Consider the following 19,231-nt stretch of genomic DNA (forward strand, 5'->3'; position numbering starts at 1 on the left):
TACGCCGAGGGGGGAGGGGGAGGAGTCAGAGAACAGCATTCCTGGCACACTCTGTGCTTCTCCATCAGTTACACACTCACCGTCAAAGTCGTAACCGATTTCTGTACAATTCGTGGCGTTGAGGCAGATTCTCCAGACATCTGCAGAAAACGTTTCCCCTACCCACCAGGCCTGTAACGGAAATGGAAACACAAGGGAAGGCCGACGGTTAATTATGAAAGCGCTCACTCCTGACTGGGTGTGAGGCAGGGCAGCGAATGGCTATTCTGGACCAGAGCGTCTCAATCTGCAGTGTGCACTCCGGTCGCCTGCGGATCCAGATAAAACGCAGATTCTGATTCCGAGAGGTCTGGGGTGGGGCCTGGGAGTCTGCATTTCTCACGAGCACCCAGGTGACGCTGATCTGACTAAAGTAAGAGATGGTCCGGGCTTTCACGGGGTGGAGAGGAGGAGACGAGGCTCAGGTGGTGGCAATAAGTAGACAGCGGTAAATTCCACCAGCTCTCCAGGGGCGACGGCAGAGGGGGACGAGGAAAGGGTGACGTTGAGCAGCGGGGAAGCCTGGTACGGACGAAATGACCAGACGAGATTCTCTTGCCTCCAGTCCAAGTGCTCGCCTCTCTCTCTCTCTGTGCTTCCGCTCTCTCCAGCCCCAGAAGGCCATCCTCCGCCTTCCGTCCCGCAAACACTGGAATCTCCCCACCCCGCCATGCATCGAGTTGACAAATGCTCACGGAGCCCCCACGACGTGCCCAGCTACAGTGCCAAGCACGATTCCTAACTCGTGATGAATATCCTCTGACTCACTGGTTGGCACAAACGTCCATCTGTGCCTTCCCAGTAAGTGTCACAGTAATATGAATACGTGGGCAGCTGATGGCTTTTCTGACCTTAATGTCTAGCTACCCCGTTCTCTATGTCTGGGACCTTTTCAGGATCTCTAAGGACCAGGTGCAAGGAATAGAAAACGGAGATTCTAAGAGAACATTCGATACCATTTATTTCACCGAGCGTAGGCCCCCTGGATCACAGCAGGGTGCAAATACGTTGACTCGCGGCATCCCTGCGAGCCCTGCCCTGCCCACTCACGGCAGCTCTTCGAGAACCTGCAGGGACCCACACCTGATCATACACTCTCCTGCCCTTACAGGATCTAAAGCCAGGGGATCTGAAATGGTTCGAATCCCAACTCTGCCGCTGGCTGCAGTGTCAACGCCGGCAGGAGCTCTAACGGCCCTGAGGCCCAGTTCTCTGGTCGTAAAATGGTGCCAGGAGAGGACCGACCTCACAGACTTGAGGTGCGGACAACTGAGATGATGCACATCCAAGGGCCTAGCCTGGGACACGGCCCGAGCAAACGCTCTCTAAGTGACAGGCGGTGCGATGGCCTATATTATGAATGTTATGACGATTGTGCCTATGTAGGCCGAGCTGGTGGCCACTGCGACTCAGAAGGTGCCCTTTTTGGCTTTCTGAGCAGTGTTTCTGACTAAATGTCTCTGCAGTGTGAAATCATCAGGACTGAAACCAGGCCTTTGGAGGGAGTATATAGCATAGGGGACCTCAGGTAAAAAGCTTCGTTTCCTGCTGGGAGGGATATTAATCTATATCAATGGGTTATTTACCAAAATCATCCCTGCCATGTGGCTGAGAGCTGGATACTAAAGAAAAGAGTTAAATTTTTCGTGGGAGCATGGCAGAGCTAGAAGAGCCCCAAGCATGGGCTCTGCCGGGGAGGGCATGGCCAGGCGGGCTACGTTGGTATATACGAGGGACCCTGTTGGTATGATGTCGGAGGGAGGAGGGTCAGAGATCACCTGGGATGGGTCACCTGGGGAATCTGGGGCTGTGGACCTCAACTGGGGGTGATTTTGCCTACCATGGGACACTCGGCAATGTCCGAAGTCATTTTCGGGGGTGGGAGTGCTGTTGGAATCTCGCGGGCAGAGACTAAGGATGCGGCTAAATGTCCTACAGTGCACAGGACAGCCCCCCACCCCGCAACAAAGAATGATCCAACCCAAAATGACGACAGTGCCAAGGCTGAGTCACTGACCCCAAGAGGGATGAATTTAAGCCGAGTCCCCAAAGGGCTTCCTACAGCCAAGGAGTCACGCCAGGCTCTGTAGGAGAGTCAGAGATGAAAGGAACAGGTTCCTGCCCACTCAGACCTCAATATGGGACGTTCTGAACCCTGACACTTAGGGCAGGGCCCGCAGGCCTGGGCTGAGCAAAGGGGCACGCCTTGGTAGGGAGGACAACCCCAAACCCTAATCACCTCGGGGGAGCTCGCAATCCCACTACCGACTGCGGAATCCAGGGTTTGGGGACGGTCAGTGGAAGGGGAACTTACATTGTCGATGGTGGCGATGAAGAGCAAGGCCGCGGAGGTGATGTGGAAGAGGATGATGAAAGCCAGAAGCACCAGCATTTTCACAGGGCACGGTGGGCCGGGGGTCACGTCACGTTAAGAGCCCAGAGAGAGGGGGGCGGGATGTGCTAAAGGGGGTGAGAGAGAGAAATTCGAATTTGTCAGTGACAAAGCCCCAGTAAAATGTAAGACGAGCAACTTTGAAGGGGGCTTAGAACATGGAAAACAGCTCTTCCCAACTTTCTTGGCCCGGACGGAAGCTTGATCAGAGTCTAGCTTTCTTTCCGAAGCTGTTCTTTGTTGCATCCAAAGGCCAAATATTTCTTGTGGCGAAGTCGGAGATGAGGACCAAGTAAAACCCCTAATTCAGAAAAGCATCACACCCCCTTCAGCATACCAGGGGCACCGGGGCAGGGAGGAAGAGGTCTGTGTGTGTCCCCCACCCACCGGGCAATGCCCTGGGAACTTCATTTGCTCTAAAGGACACGTACCCTCTGAGCGGACTATTCATCATCACAGTCCCTGCCTGTGTAACATAGCAAAATTCATCCCGACACAAAATGATTTCCATTTTATTTTCCTCCCTCTGGAAAAACTGCATTTCCCAGACTCCCTTGCAGTTAGGTCGGACCTCGTGACTAACTCTGGCCTGTGGGCTGTAAGCAACATGGGTGCGTGTCATATCGGGGCCGAAGCGTTTCTGGGTTGAAGAGCAGGTGTGAGTTCTCCAAGCTCCTTCCCCCTGATGTAGCAGCTGGGATGGTGCAGCTTCAACACACTGAAGCCTCATACTTTGGACAGATACTGTGACTGAGAAATAAGCCTTTGGATGTTAAACCACTGATATTTCAGAGTAAGTGTTTTACTACGGCTGGACAGTCTGAATAATACTCCACAGGAAGCAACTGCACAGTAAAACTGGAAATCTTGCAAGAGAACTAGGGTTGTGCCAGGTCGATGTGGCGCTGGAGAACTGCTCAGATGGCACGAAAGGCCCAGATATGCAAGGGCTCGTCTGAGCTGGACTGGTTCGCAATAAGAGAGAGAAAAGATAAACATGGATGATGTCGGGGGAAAAAGGCATTCAAAAGAATGATCTACATATCAGAGGGTTAAAAGCGACGTCTGGAAAAATTGGTGAAGTCTTTGAACATTCTTGCGAGCATGACTGTCATTCTTGGTCAAACGACACGCCAATGTCTAGTGAAGATGTCACATCAACCAACCTAGTTGGAAGAATGAACACTATCAATCCCTGAAATCAACACTTGATTCGTTTTTCTTTTGTTCCAATGATTTGTGGAGTTACTATTACTGAAGTTTTATAGAACATATAATTTTTAGTTTCACATAAAAATACAGTCCAAATCAGATATTTACAATGGCATTTTAACACCAGTTTTACGTGGATTAGTTTTACTTGTAACAGTCTCTCTCTCCCTACACACACACACACACCTTTTTCTAACCATTTGCGAGTAAGTTGCCTACACCATACTCTTTTATGTCTTTTTCTAACTTGCGAGTAAGTTGCCTACACCATACTCTTTTATCTAAATATATTTTGGTATGTATCTCTGAATAACAAGAATGTTCTCTTACATAACCATAGTAAGATCACAAGAAATTTTACATTACACGCACACACACACACACACACACTATTAATCTCATCTATAGTTCATATTCAAATTTCTCTGATTATCCCAATAATGTCCTCAGCTATTTATTTTTTCTGATCCAGGACAAATCTAAGATGATGTGCTGCATTTTTTGTCACGTCTCTTTAGTCTACTCTGGAATGGTGCCTCAGTCTTTCCTGGCCTTTCGTGACATTGGCATTACGTAAAAGTATTTATTTTGTAAAATGTCCCTCAATTCGTTTCGTGCTTCTTGCTGACTGGATTCGGGAAACGATTTTTTGGCGGGAGTACTGCATAAGTGACGTGCCCTTCTCCGTGTCTCCCACCAGGGGGCACAAAATGTCAGTCTTCCCATTAGTGGTGATGCTAACTTTAATTAAGTGCTTAAGAGTCACCAGATTTATTAAATATTTCTCCTTGGTAATTAAAAAGCAATTTGTGGGTGGAGAGAGGGTATTTTTACTGTGCTAAAATGTACGTCATATAAAACTTACCATTCGTGACATTGGGTACATTCGTAGTGTTTGTACATCCATCACCATCATCTAGTTCTAGACCATTCCATCACTGCAACAAGAATCCCTGTGCCTGTTAAGTAGTTGCACCCATTCCTCCCCCGACTTGGCCCCTGGCAACCACTCATCTGCTTTGTCTACAGATCTGCCTGTTCTGGACATTTCTTATAAATGGAATGATACAATACTGTCCTTCTGTGTCTGACTTCTTTCACTTAGCACAATGGTTCCAACGTTCATCCTTACTGTAGACTGTGTAGGGAGATGTTTTAGACAATGAAGAGCTCCGATCACTCATCGAAATATCACCCCAAGAGTCTGAGCATCCACTGATATTTCTGAAATAGAATCATTAAAAAAAAAAAAAGCCTTTTCCTGATACCAACTCTCCCACCTAGAGAGTCACATTGCATGAAACTGTCTCCAGGACTCAATAACCATGAGCCGGGAGCTGTGTGGCTGCAGAGCTCGGGCTGGGCGGTCCCAGCTGCAATTCTGTGCATCATCACTTGGAATAACCCAGTGAGCCAGCTCAGAGATTCTTCCAATTCTTTTAAAAAGCATAAATCCCCCTTTGTTTAGGCCTGCGTCATTCTTAGCTGCCATCATATGCTGCCTCCAGAGAGATGCATTTCTGACTCTCGCAAAAAAAAGAAAAAAAAAAAACAAAAGACAGAAAACAAAACAGTTTCATGTACCACGCTGAACGCCATGGAACTTTAATATCAGCGGGAACGCCTAAACGCCAATCTCAGCAGGCAGTGCCATAAACTCCAGGGTGATAAGTGCTTCATATATTGTCCAGCTCAGATGACACAAATGCTTATGGACACACAATTAAGACTTTCTATAAAAGGAAAAAGAAAAGGTTTACAACTCAGTCTTCCCCCAAAGGACATAATTTAAATGTTACAAGGCATGATTTTGGATGGTATAGTCATGTGGCATTAAATAACACGGAAGCACACAGAGAGAAGGTCCCCATTCTAATTCTGGGTCGACCAAGACAAAAAAGACCTAGTTTGGTGTTAGTCTGTCTCTAACAGGCGCCAATTTTTTTTTTTTTTTTTAACAAAAACGAAACAAAGAGCAGAACTTTGGGGAAGCCATAGTGCGTAGTTAGAACTTAACAATGTTGCTTTGACATTAGCATGTTTATTTTAAGGTTCTTTCTTTTTACAGGAAGTAATACCATTTACAGTAGTGACATAAAGTTTCCTTTAAACAAATTTACTGAAGTTTTAAGAAAGATATGATGTCACTAAAAGGACGGGTGGTCTTCAGTGTCGGCAAAAAATCCTGAGAGCGTTCTTACTTTGCGTTAACGCTTGGGAGTGATTTCCGTCAGAATTCCGTAGAGAAATGGGTGAGTTTTTACAGGAGGTCAAGTAAGGTCTTGAGTCCTGCGTAAGAGAAAAGCCTGGCAGCACACAAGGGTGGCCATGGATTGGTTTGAACTGTTGAGTATCCAGGAAAGTTAGGAAAGAGAGAAGTAAATGTCGCCTACTTAGTGTTTTCCCATGGGGACATCTGGAATTCAGATCTAGTGACCTCGCCAGAAGCTTGGGAGGAAATTATTCATAAGTAGAAGAGATCTCGTGAACCTTCACGAGAGACCAGAAGTGGCACTTTACTCCTGCATCTCTATATCAGAATGAGTCTCCTCGACACCAGACTCCAGCTCCTTTCCCAGAAGCAACCACTCTTCTCAGCTTCTTGTGTTCCTTTCCAGGGACATTTGCAAGGTGGGAACAGATACTCCTCCCTCCTCCCGTTTCCCTGTGGCGGGGGGCTGCACCAGAGTAACAGTTCCGGCCTCACTCTCTCCTTCGCTCCAGACTGGAGGAGGCATCCGGTGTCCACTTTCTGGACTGCTGGAGCCCGGCCATCAAGGCAGCACTTGGCCCTTCCTCACACCTCCTCCCTAGACTAGGAAGTGGGTGTGTCTGCTCTGCAGGAGCCCAGTTTCCCTTGGCTGGAGGGGCCCAAGGGCTAGTGATGGGTAGGGTTGTGGAACCCAGAGCTACGGCAAACCGATTTGGCCACATTCTCAGCTTAGTCAACCTAGCCTTTTTCACCTAATAACATCCCTCAGAGAACATTCTCTTCCAGTGCGTACGAATCCACCCCATTCTTGGAGTGGCTGCCTGGCGATACTTTGGGTGGCTACGCCAGTCTACTCAACAAGTTCCCTATCGATGTCCACTTAGGTCATTTCCAGGCTTTTCGCTACTCTGAACTATGCTGCCAGTGAACATCCTCACACTTATTTCTTCGTACAGATTCTTTGAAATGTAAAGGTGCTACATATAAACGGTATAAAGATTTCATTTATTTCATTTTAAATTTTTATTGAACCAAATTAAATTCGAATTTGATTTCCTGCACAGCATCCTGGACACTGCTGGTGCTTTGTTAGCCTTGATTTTCAGAGGGTCTTCAGGAGGTGAAAAATATTGGACCAATGCGTATACATGGCCTGGGTGGGTGGGCGAGCCTTGATGTCATGCTTTGCCTCATTAACATCCCTTAGTTCCCCCGGAAGCATCACTCTGGCCTCTACAGACCAGTCTTTGCCATCCCCAGGGCTCTCCCCAGAGCTGCTCTCTCCTGCCCAAAGCGTACGGCCACGTTTTACTCCTTTCCTTGGAAGATAACAAAGAAGACAACTCCCCAGGCTGGGTGTCGGATGAAGCCTGGCCCGCCAAACCCAGGTGGCATCAAATTTGTCCTTGCCATTCACGGAAACTTATTTCTCCTTCAAAAGATGTCATACTGAACGCGGACCCTTTGTCCCCCTTTTTGTCCTTGCAGGCCACAGTGCTCTGCCAGACGGGCCCGGTCTCGGTGCCCTGGAGCGGAGTTCTCTGGAGCGGTCTCTCCCTTCCGCCCCCAGCTGGCTCTCTGTCACATCGTCTAGGCCTCAGTTCAGACATCCTCTCCTCGGAGAAGTGTCCCTGATCCCCCATGTCCCCTCCAGCACCGTCTAACCCAGTGTCCTCTATCCTATCCTCCCGGTTTATTCTCTTCAGAAAACGTTCATTGTCTCCAAATATCTTATCTGTTCGCTCGTCTATTATCCATCTCTCCCTCTGTTCCCTGCTGCGGCCGGTGCACAGAAAGCTACTTGCTGTCATTTTCCAGTTCTAGAAATGCAGAATTGCAAAGGCCCTTGGAAAACTCAAAGCCCTGAGTGTCCAGAGATGGGAACTGACGTTGTGACTTGCTCTGTTCCCACAGCCAAGCGGGAGCAATGCCAGGCCTGGCTGGTCTCCTGACCCAGACTTGATGGGAGACTCCCCCATGGGTGCCTGACCATCTTTCCACAGTCAATGGCCATTTCCCAAAAGCCTCTGGTGCTTTCAAGCACAATCTTCACTTGGCAGTTCAAACCAGCTTGCTTTGCCTTTGGCGATTTCTTCTGGGGCCGAGCGGGATCTTCTAAAAGGCCGCCTGGGTTTGGACATTACCTGTCTGAGGTGAGAGACTGCACCAGAGGAGCTTTTCAAGTTCCTGGCTAAAAAATCAAGGTCTTATGATTGGCAGAATTTCTTTTTTGATTTACATAATACATGTAATGATTAAGGAAAAAAAAAAGATAATAGAACTAAAAGGCATATGATTAAAAAAAAAAAACAAAACGACCACAGCCTTCTGCCCTACCCCAGTCCTCATCCCTACAACCCCTCGTTTTTAACCCTTTCAGCCATCTTTTTTTCCTCCACAGTTCCATATTTCCAAACAATACTCAAGTACTTCTATTTCCCGGTTCATCTACTGGAAACATCACTTACTGCCAGCCTAGGGGAGAGTTTCTTTCACCCATCATCCCAATACGGTCTTGTCACTCTCGCCTCAAGAACTGTCACTGGCACCGTGCGTGACCATGTCAGGTGTCAACTGCAGAGCCAAACAGTGTACTACGATTGCACATTTTTCTTAAAACAAACAAACAAACACCTCTTCCTTTCTCTAGCATCACTAGTTGCCTGTTTCCCCCATCTCGGTGGCTCCATCTGTTTTGCTCATTACTTCGGTTCTTTCCATATTTGTTATCACTCCGGTTCTTCTATCGTGGACCCGGGTACACAGCAAACGTATGGCTCCGCGTGCAAGCCCGACGTTAGATTCCTCTTTCGCAGGGTTCTCGCCCCGGCCAGTGCCTCTCTCACTCTGTTCTCTTCTGCTCTCTGCCATGTGCAGCCTCAGCCACTGCTGCTGTCACAGGATGAGGAAGGAAGACATTCCCCAGGGAAGACGAGCACATTTGCACCTAACCGGGGCCAGGGGACAGGACGCCAGCATCACCGCAGGAGAGAACAGAGGTGAAGCGGACCCCTGGGGAGGGGTCATCCCGCATGAAACCAGACTCCTTATGGTGAAAGACGCAGTTTTACACAGCACGTCGTGTCTCAGATCTTCACGTCGACCACGTGGAGCTCACAGAGCGAGGTAGCATCGTCCCCATTTTACAGACGAAAGACTGAGGCTTAGAAAGGCTCCGGGTGACTTGCCAAAGTGCGGAGAACTGGGGCTCCAACTCCTGGTTTTCCAACTCCAAATGCAGGACGTTTTTCTACTACCCTCTTCCCTGCTCACACGCTTAGGGCCTAATGAGAGTCACACGGTGGCCCAATTAAAAATCATGCGAGAGGGCACGGCCAGTGTCAAGCCCATTTCGTTGGCTGGATTTCCCTCAAGCTGTGCACCAGGCAGGAGAGATCTGGGAAGACAGCGTCTCTCTGCCCTGGCTCACTCGCTGAAGCTGAGATGCGACGGCGCTTATTAAGAGAGGGCCGGATGAAGAACTATGCCTTCGTCTTTCTCCGTTTGTACTAAAAATAGAGTTTCCTGCCTTCTTACTCTAATCCCATTAGCTCACTGGCCAAGCTGAAACCTGTGCTGTCTTCATCGACCTACACTGAGCCTGGTTCGAATTTTGGATCCTTAATCGCTAAAAGGATTCATTCTGACACAGTAGCATGGACTCAGTTCTGTTCTTCCCAATTTATCATAGCCTGGTCCCGTTCCACCCGGAAACTCAGGCAGATCTGGCAGAGCACTATGCCTGGCCTCCCCAGCCTTGATTTCGGTGTGCTGCATCTTTAGACCGAAGGCCTAAACACTCCCCATTCTACAAAATACCCGTACCATAACCGCAGGAAATAATATAGAGCACAGGATATTAGAACTTACAATTTAAAATTTTTTTTTTCAGGAAAAATATCAGTAACCGGAATAGGAGGAGCGGCAAATGAGTTTCCACTTCCAGCCGGGGGCCGGGCGCTGGGAGGTGCGGGCGGGGCCGCGGAAACCCTGCATGGCGCTGGTGGATGTGTGGGTCTCTGAACGTCACGAAAGGCTGACGGCTGACAGGAGGGGCGGTTCTCCCAGAAATGTCCATCCAGATCTCAGATACACCAAGAAATGCCACCTCCTCGCTGTCTCCCAAACAGAGGTGCCATCCTGCTAGGCGCTGGTCTATTGTTTGCTTGAAAAGTGTGCATGTGTGTGTGTGTGCGTGCGTGCGTGCGTGCGTGCGTGTGTGTGTGCCCGTGTGTATGGACGCACACTGCACATCTAGCCCTGGGTGCAGAGAAAGTCCTGCCCTCCATCCCACAGAAACAACATCTGAATTGCCACCGATGGCCGGACATCACCATCAGGGTCTTACAGGTGGAGAGAAGGCCCCGGGCCCGCCAGCGAGGGTCCCCTCTTCTCCTCCCTTCATTAAAAGCACAAATCTCCAGTGCAGGGAGCTCAGCCCCTGCTGCTGTCACACTGGCTATTGCTTTGACACACACCCCTTTACGTGCAAGGAAACGCCAGCAAGCCAGCTGCCTTCCCACGGGGGGAGAACACGCTGTTAAGATGACCACTCGGCCCGCCCGGTTCTATTCCCACGCTCGGGAGTCCTCCTTACAATGTAAACCATGGCTCACTCTCGGCCTGAGCTGGAGCCTTTTCCTGGAATTGTAGGCGAAAGGACAATCCTGTGGTGTGAAGCCTTTCAAAAGAGACCCGAGATGTTTGGCACCTGGAGGTCCAGGCCAATTCCCCCAACCCAGCAGTGCTCCGCCCACAGCTCCCCGCCTCAAAAGGGAGGTGCCGGGCTCTGAGCCCTGGGGAAGGCCGGCTGGTAAGCAGTTTCCTGGGCCACACTGCCTGCTAGACTGACTCCCAGACACACTCTGGAGCTGGCAATTTCACCCCAGGCTGGCTGGAACCCAGGCCCCTCCCACTGCCCATAGCACTTGGAGGGGACAGTGGCTTCGGCCTCTGTCTTCAGGAAGGCGGAGGTGACCTCGGCCTCCTGCCCTGGTATCTAGACACCGGCCAGATCCAAGATGCCCTGGGGACGGTGGAAGCCTGGGCTGCCCAGCTTTGTGCTCACTGTGGCTGGGGCTTCTGGGCACTAAGCCAACACTTGGCTCCGTCCAGAAATGACAAGAGGCAGGATACTGGGATCTGGCAATGCTCCAGGGCAGAAGCCACAGAGAATGATTCCGCTTGCTCAGCCCTGAGTCTTTCAGTCCATTGGAATTACAATACCCACGACATCGAGAATAACAACAGCCAACATTTAGTGCCTAGTATGTGCCAGGCGCTGTTCGCTTTAAGCTCTTTACATGCATTAACTTATTCATTCTTCACAAAAATGCTGTGATGTAGCTGTCATAATTAGCCTTATTTTACAGGTAAAGAAAATAAGGTTCAGAGAGGTTAAGCAACTTCCCCAAGGCACACAGCTAGTAAAGGCTAGAGTTGGAATTCTGACTCAGACAATCAGCCACGAGAAAAACCACTGTCTAGCCTACATCTGACACTCTCTTCCCTTTTAGGGTGCTGTCACTTTAAGGCCTGATCAGGAGATTGGTCCAAAGTCCTGGGGCCACATGTGGCTTTGGATGCTGCTCATCACTACGTGTCATTCATTACTCCAGGCCCCACAGTGGGACACACTTTGTGACGCAGGCTGGGGACAAGGGAAGCAGAGAACACAACGTCAGCCCTGAGTCCCGAAGCGCTTCCCTTTGCTGGGTGCAGTGTAAACATCTGTCAGGGAGGCGACGGCCCAGACGTAAAGATGAGCAAGGACCGTGACCTACTTCGCAGGCGAGAAATCGAAGCCGAGAGATCTGGCGTCATCGTCCCGTTAGCAGGTGAAAACCTTCTGATGACTAGCCTATCACTCATCGCTTTCGAGAGGAGCAACTGTTCAGACAACGGGCATTCACTGGGCACTGACCACGGTACCGGGCCTGGTGACACGCTTAGATTGAGTAAGGCAGGCTCTGTGCCTCTGGGAGCTGCCAAGTACAAGAACAAGCATGTACCAACAGACAAACACGACGTGTGCTGCGAGAACACCAAGGAAGGTGTGACTAGTGCCATGCTGGGATGGATGGGGGCAGCGCCATGCTGCACTGACCACGGTACCGGGCCTGGTGACACGCTTAGATTGAGTAAGGCAGGCTCTGTGCCTCTGGGAGTTGCCAGGTACAAGAACAAGCGTGTACCAACAGACAAACACGACGTGTGCTGTGAGAACACCAAGGAAGGTGTGACTAGCGCCATGCTGGGATGGATGGGGGCAGCGCCGTGCTGGGATGGGGGCAGCGCCAGAGGTTTTCCCAGAGGAAGTGACATCTGCGCTGGGCATCAGAGGATGGGCGGTCTGCCAGGCAGGGCTGTGGGGACAGGGTGTTGCAGGCGAAGGGAGCAAGACGCTCCAAGGCACAGAAGCCTCACAAGTGTGAGTGGGGTGTGTGCTGGGCAGGGCCCGGGGCTGAGCCAGCATCTACGCACAGGAGGACTTAACGGGCCTTGGAAGTGTGAGTGTTATCCTGGACGCAGTGGGAGATGGGAAAGGTTTTTAGGCAGGAAAGTAACAGGATCCGCCTCTACAAGAAAAAACATTCCACAGTCAGGAGGATGGATTAGAAGGAGGCGAACTGGGGGAGCTGCTAGAGCAGCCCTGGGAGAAATGGTGAGAGTCTGGACTGAGGCAAGCACGGGGAGGTGGGCCAAAGGGAGTGATTAAGAGCTTTTCAGCAAGCAGCATCAATAAGAGCAGGCAATGGGCTGGGGGATCGAGCAAAGGATTCTGGGGAGTCCTCGGCTTGTGCCAGAGTGGATGCTGTTTCCACGAATGCACTTCGACTGGAGCAGAAGGAGCATCTGAAGGAGGAGGGAAACAGTTCCTTTGGTTTTCGAAACATCTGGTTAATAATGGTGGAAATGTGTCGGGCAGTTGGAAATATGGGTGGGACTGTCGCTCGGGAGAAACGGGATTTGGGGAGAGGAATCCAGCGTCGTGGTGTGTGGATGAGAGACGAGGCCACTGGGCATTATGAAATATTACCCAGGGAGGACGTGCGGGGAGAGAGGGGAGGGCGGGGGAGAAAAGGCCAGGAAAGGCCGGCACGGAGCTGGGAGAAAACCCAGCACGGATCGGGGGACCCAGAAGCCGAGACAGGAAAGAATAGGAAAAAAAAAAAAAATCAGGACGGAAAATTAGCTCATCGACACACCTGCACAATTTTAGTGCGGCACACTAAAGCTCTTCTTCATTTTTCTCCTTGTGCCACCTCTCACGACCTGATGGTGATACTGCAGTTGTTTACTCGGGTGTTACTATCTGTCCTGCTGGTGTCAGGGACCTGGGATGTCTGTACGAGACGATGCTCCCAGCGCTTGAATAGCGCCTACTTTACAGATGGTGCTCGATAAATATGTGTTGAATGAATGACTGAAGGAGCCAGATTTCAAGGAGCTGAAGAAGTAATAAGAACTCAAGAAATGAAACTAGGCTTTTCTTCCAATTAAAGAAGGAAGAAATATTTATCAAGCACCTGGAGTTCCTGTGCCCATTCTGAGCCCAGGCCTCAGGAGGCCTCATGCGCTTCCTTCCACTCTGTCTCTGCCCAGCTCCGTGAAGAAGCCCGGCCCAGCTGGTGGGCGGGGGGCTGCACAGAGCAGAGATGAGCTTTCCCAGCCAAGGCCACTCTAAGTGAGCCAGCCCCCAGCTGACCCATCAGCCAGCCAGACACTTGAGAGAGCCTCACCAAGTCAGCCCACATGGCTCACCTGCAGAGTCACGAACTAAAAAAATGTTTTCTGTTTTAAGCTACTGTATTTCAGGACGGTGTGTTACACGGCAAGCGCGAATCGATACAGCGGAAACTGCTTTCTGAGGTTCGGAGTTCCTCTGGGACAGAAACTACGTCCCGCTCATCTTCATATCCCCAGTGCCCTGGGTTACTCAGCACATACTTGCTGAATGGCTGGCTGCTAGTTTAGGCAGTTTCTGCAGAAGAGCTAATAACCACCATTCTGCCAATGACTGCTGCCTGACCTCCTCAATTAAAGAGCTCCCTGCTGGCTGCTGTCATCCCAGGAGCTCCCTGTAATTACACCACCTGGCAAACCCACGCCCCAGAGGGGGTTGGCCGTGGACCTGCAGGCACACAATAGGTCAGTGTGGGGTGAGGCAGGTATCAGACTCGGGGTGTTCCCCTCCTCACGGCCACTGAGCCTGGAATACTTTTTCCTTCACAGAGCGCTTAAGTGACAAGAGCTTTCATTTTTGTAGATGGATTTTACCGGCACATTCGTGACTAGGAATCGCTGCCTATAACTCAGCCAGGCCCCAGAAGCCCCAAGACCAGGAGGCCAGGCCTCCGTCTCCGTGTTAGATCACGGGAAAGGCAAAGACCGCCAGGAAGTAACGGGGGCAAAACGCGGCGCGGGCCCAGACACAGCCAGACTGGACCGTAGCCTGTTTCCTCGTCTGTAAAATGGGAGTGACAAAGGTACGCATATCTCCTAGGACTGCTGGACAATAATAGCGCAGGTGCGCTTAGAACGGTGTCTGCAGATGACACGTACTGTGTACGTGCACCAATTACCACCAGCGTCACCGTGAGGGAGCTTCCTCGAACCGCCACCCAGGTCCTTCCCCCCTCCCAGAGGGCCAGTGGTCTCTCCACCCTCAGGTGGTAGCCACGGAGTGGAAATGAGCCCCAGAGTGGTCTCCGGGGGGCATGAAGTGCCAACAGACAAAAGGCAGCGCTGGGCGTGTGGATAATTAGGGGACATTGCAGGCACCGTCCCTTCTGTGCTCACGTTGATGTTTGCCAAATCCGTCTTTCCCGGGCCCCCTTCAGAATTTCCGGTCTATCTGTGTATCACCTGCATTACTAGTAACCTACTCACTTTCTTAAGACTCACATCTTTATAAAAGAAAACTTTGTATCACGACTGACATGGAAAGTCAGCCTTGCCTGCCATAAATAGGCGGTGCTGGGGAAACGAAATACAATGAAAACAGAACAATGTTACAGATTCCGGCTAGGAACTGTCGCTGCTGCGGAAAGCTGTGAGTCCAAGCCTGCTTTCTCTCTGCTGAAACAGGATGTCGCACGTGTCTGGGAAGTCTGAAAGACATATTCACGCAAAGCGGTGGGACTTCCTCCTTGGAGGGCTGGAAGGGAATTTAAAAGGGAATGATTTTAAAGGGATTCTGTTTGATTTAATGCTGTGTGTCTAGTTCACCGGAAGAACCTGTAAATCATTAACTTTATGTGTCAGCTTGGCCGGGCCACTGTGTTTCTGTGAGGATGCTTTTTGGATGACACTAACATTTACATCGGCGGGCTTTGAGAAAAGCAGATGGCCCTTCTTAATGTGGGTGGGCCTCTTCCTATCAGTTCTGTCCTTTTGAATAGGATAAAAAGGCTGACCTTCCCTCTCAAACTGCAACATCACTTCTTCCCTAGGTCCTGCCAGCTCACCTGGCATATTCTGGACTTGTCAGCCTCCATAATTGCATGAGCCAATTCCTTAGAATAAATCTCTATATAATACACATCCTATTGGTTCTGTTCTCGGAGAACCCTGCATAACACAGCATCTCTCCATCGGGGTACCCAGCCCGCACAGACTCACTAACCTGAGAGCTGGCAGGTCATGCCCCTTAACTGAGGATGTGGGGTGACTGACAGGAAGGGATTCTTTCCATGAAACACTCAAGACTAGCGCTGATGCCGAGCCCCAGAACTTGAAATCATACATTTCCCCACCGGCGTGCCCGGAGGCCTGCGAGGTCACCCTGTTAGATGGAGAGGAAGCCCCAACACCTGCCCCTTCTGACTAGGGCATCTCTGATGATGTCGCATCTGCAGCTATGACACTGCTCAGCCGTGGAATTGGGGGACTGATCGTACACAATGAGAACTGTGAACTCATCCGGCTTCGGCTAAAAGGTGCCGGATGCCCACGCAGAACCACCTCTGCTCACAGCCTCGGCCTGGGTCATTTTTATAGCATCCACTGTCCATCTGTATGTGCCCTGAGATGGGGGACCTCGCCGCTTCCCAACACTGCATCTGATTTGGGGGCCCTAAACTTTAGAACAAGGTGTTCCAAACTGGTCACCTGCCTACCACCTTCTCGAGTACCACTGTGGGATTTTACTTCAGTTTCATCTTTAAATAAACCCACTCTCTAACAGAAATATCCGTGTTTTAAAAAGAAATCTTCTGGCTCCCTGGAAATGGAAAATCAGCATCATCTGCCACAGATAGAGATTGATGGTGAAAATAAATAGCTCCCTCAGCCCCAAGGTCACAAGTTCTGGTTTAACACCATTTGCTGAAGGGTTGAGCTGAAGACCTGGTGTCTCGTGAAAGGAAGAACGCTGGAGTCAGAAGCATCAAGCACGCTGGCAGCTACAAAGTGACCCTGATGGGATCAGAACATTAAAAGCCAATTGGAAAGGGAATCGCTTTTTCCCTGAATAATTTAATGCCGTGTCTAGTGCCACCTAAAATCCAGCATCGTGAATCCCATTCTGCAGTAATCCACCGATTCCAATTCTGCCTTCAGTGGGGTCCCTACCCGGGGCACCCCAGAGCGTGTGTCCTCCCTTCCTTCCATCCCCACTCCCCCAGGCCACTCCGCTGGGCCCAGCCTGTCCTAAAACGTTTAGTGGGGTCCCGTTTAGACCACCCCCTGACTCCCAGCATCTGCTCTAGACCTACCGGCATTCCACCAGTGGAAGCTTAAGAAACCAGGACAGGATCAGGCACCGAATTGGGACCAAGAAACTGGAACGCTCGTATGTTGCCGGTGGGAATGTAAAACGGTGAAGCCGCTTCGGACAACAGTGTGGCAGTCCCTCAAACAATTAAACAGAGAGTTAGCATAGGACCCAGTGATTCCACTCCTCGGTGGGGACCCAAGAGAAAGGGAAACACATGTCCAATAAAAACGTGCACACGAATGTTTACAGCAGCATTATTCACAATGGCCAAAAAGTGGAAACAACCCAAGTGTCCATCAGCTTATGAACGGATAAGTAAAATGGCTTAGAGCCTTACGATGAGTATGATTAGGTCATAAAAAGGAACGAGGCACTGACAGATGCTACAGCACAGGCGAACCCTGAAGATGCACGAAGTGAAAGAAGTTAGTCTCAAAACGCCACGTAGTGTATGATGCTATTTACATGAACTGTCCAGGAATAGGCAAGTCTATAAAGACAGAAAGATTATTGGTTGATTAGGGCTGGGGAGGATGGAAAAACAGGGGAAAGGCATCTAAAGGGTAGGGGGCTCCTTTGTGAGGTGATGAAAATGTTCCAAAATCTACCGTTGCACATATCTGTGAATATAATAAAATACCCTGAATTGTATGCTTTAAAAAACTCATTTAAAGAGAGAGTTAAGAAATAAAATGGGGGAGCTGTGAGTTCGCCGGGGACTGGTATTTCAACACCTCATCCTACTGGCTCTGATGCCACAGGGACACTTAAGAGCCCTCTGTGGAAAGAGGGGAGAAGCCACAGATCAGGAACCTGGGCCTTGAGCTGGTCTGAGAGAGGAGCCGGCCCAGCCCACGAGGCCCGAAGGTGACCATGCCACATCCTCGACTCACCGCCCATCCCTGGGGCCCCGGGCTGGGCCAGCCTCTCCCTTTCCAGGATGCCCCAAGGGCGAGTAGGTGGCCCCTTTTCCCAGCCACCTGTCCTAAGTATACCGAGTATAGAGTAGCTGCCACTTGAGGACATAAGGCCATGGATCACCTGGTCCCGGTCCTCACAGAGTACCCAAAAGAACTGTCAGGGATGGATTAGTATCCCAAACCAGTGCCCCTTCCTTCCTCCCAACAGACCAAGCTTGCTCCCTGCTCAGAGTAGCGGGATGTTTGCAAGAGCAGCTCTCTCTTTCTAGAAAGTTCCTAGGTCTTGGGCTGTCTGGCTCCTTCTCTTTATCTAGCCTCAACTCCAAGTCCTCTCCTCAGAGGAGGCTTCCTGGACCATCCAATCTATGTGACCCCTGTCTTACTCTCTTCAAATCACAGACATCTTCTGTTATAACTGATCTCGATTCACTTTTTTCTGTCTCATCCTTCCAGGCTGGAAGCTCCCCACAGGCAGGGGTTTCTGCCTCTTTGGTCACTGCTGTGTGCCTGATGCCTGGCGCAGTGCCTGGCACTCAGTGCGAGCGTTTTAGGGGCTCTCCCTGCCCAGTGCACACCTCACCAGGGAGCCCCAGAGCATCTAGATGAGGTCTCGGCACCCTCCCCACACTCTTCCTCAGGGGAGGGGGAACAAAGTCCCCGGCGGTCTCCGGGCAAGGGGCTTCTCAAAATTCTCCAGAGAGAAGGAGGCGGCCAACACTCGCCGCAGCTGGGGGGTGGGCACATCATCCAGGAAAGGGGACCAAGGTGGGACACCAATCATGTCAACACCACCACCATTATCATTTCCGCCCCAGGTACCACCTGTATTATTTACTACCCAGAACTGTCTTTAAAAATGCATTAGATTAACTCACTAAGTTTTAAATGTGTATCATGCCATAAATGGAAAAATCAGTATCACTTGCCAGGTGATTGACGTTTTAGTAACCCATTTGAAAAATAAATATGAGCGTGTTACAGTTTTTAGCATTGCTCGCATGCTACAGAAATCAGTTCTAAATGCCTGCGGGCGGTGTGTAGAGCCTCTTTCGGGCTCTGGCCCTAGAAGAATGTGACCCCGTGTCATGCTGATATAAATGGACGCTGACCACGCCACTTGGGCCAGACTCAGCTCCAGGCAGAGCCAACAGCAGAAGGGAGAGGGAACAGCTGCCCTGGCCCTAGTTACCTCTCAGGCCCCAAACCTCTCCCCTCTCTCCTTCCCAGCCCTGCGGTCTCCAGCTGGCTCCTCACTGGGGTCCGAGCCGAAGACCCCAGGGAGACTCCCTCTCTGCTTCACGTGACAGAGATTTACTGAGCACTTACTGCACGCTGGACGCTCCACTGGACTCTGCAGACGCCCTGGCGAGCTCGACAGATCGGTCCCTGCACCCAGCAGCCCTTGCCTCGCTTAAAACAGAGACCATCAGAAAGAATGGAAGTGAATGCCATTTAGACAAGGGGGCTCCCGGCTAAAGCAGGACTCCCAGAATGCCCTTCTCCATTCCACATACGCCCGAAATAGAAGAGAATCAAGAAGGCTTGGGAAGGGAGGTGGGGGTCTGCTCTCTGTGACCCGGCAGCTGAGGGGAGGACCTGCAGGGCTGGCCTCCAGGACACCCACTGAACACCTGCACCGAAGGAACTTTCTTGGCTGAAAGGACTAGGAGCACGCAGATGCCTGTTTTTAAAGAGGGGAGGTGATGGGGATACGGCAAATGCAGCAGGGCCGGTGG

The 19,231-nt window shown here is 50.7% G+C and overlaps 1 protein-coding gene across 1 annotated transcript in view; it reads right to left on the reverse strand.

Annotated features, from left to right (window-relative positions):
- EMP2 (epithelial membrane protein 2) overlaps positions 1-19,231 on the reverse strand; it is a 32,544-nt gene that overhangs the window by 6,870 nt on the left and 6,443 nt on the right. Inside the window, exons 2-3 of the mRNA XM_006910881.3 lie at positions 2,354-2,499; positions 81-171 (exon numbers count right to left, since the gene is read on the reverse strand). Of these exons, the coding sequence (XP_006910943.1) occupies positions 81-171; positions 2,354-2,431 (169 nt within the window). The 5' untranslated portion in view covers positions 2,432-2,499. The remainder of the gene's footprint in view (positions 1-80; positions 172-2,353; positions 2,500-19,231) is intronic.

This window comes from Pteropus alecto, unplaced genomic scaffold (assembly GCF_000325575.1).
Source record: "Pteropus alecto unplaced genomic scaffold, ASM32557v1 scaffold34, whole genome shotgun sequence".
Lineage (NCBI taxonomy): Eukaryota > Metazoa > Chordata > Mammalia > Chiroptera > Pteropodidae > Pteropus > Pteropus alecto.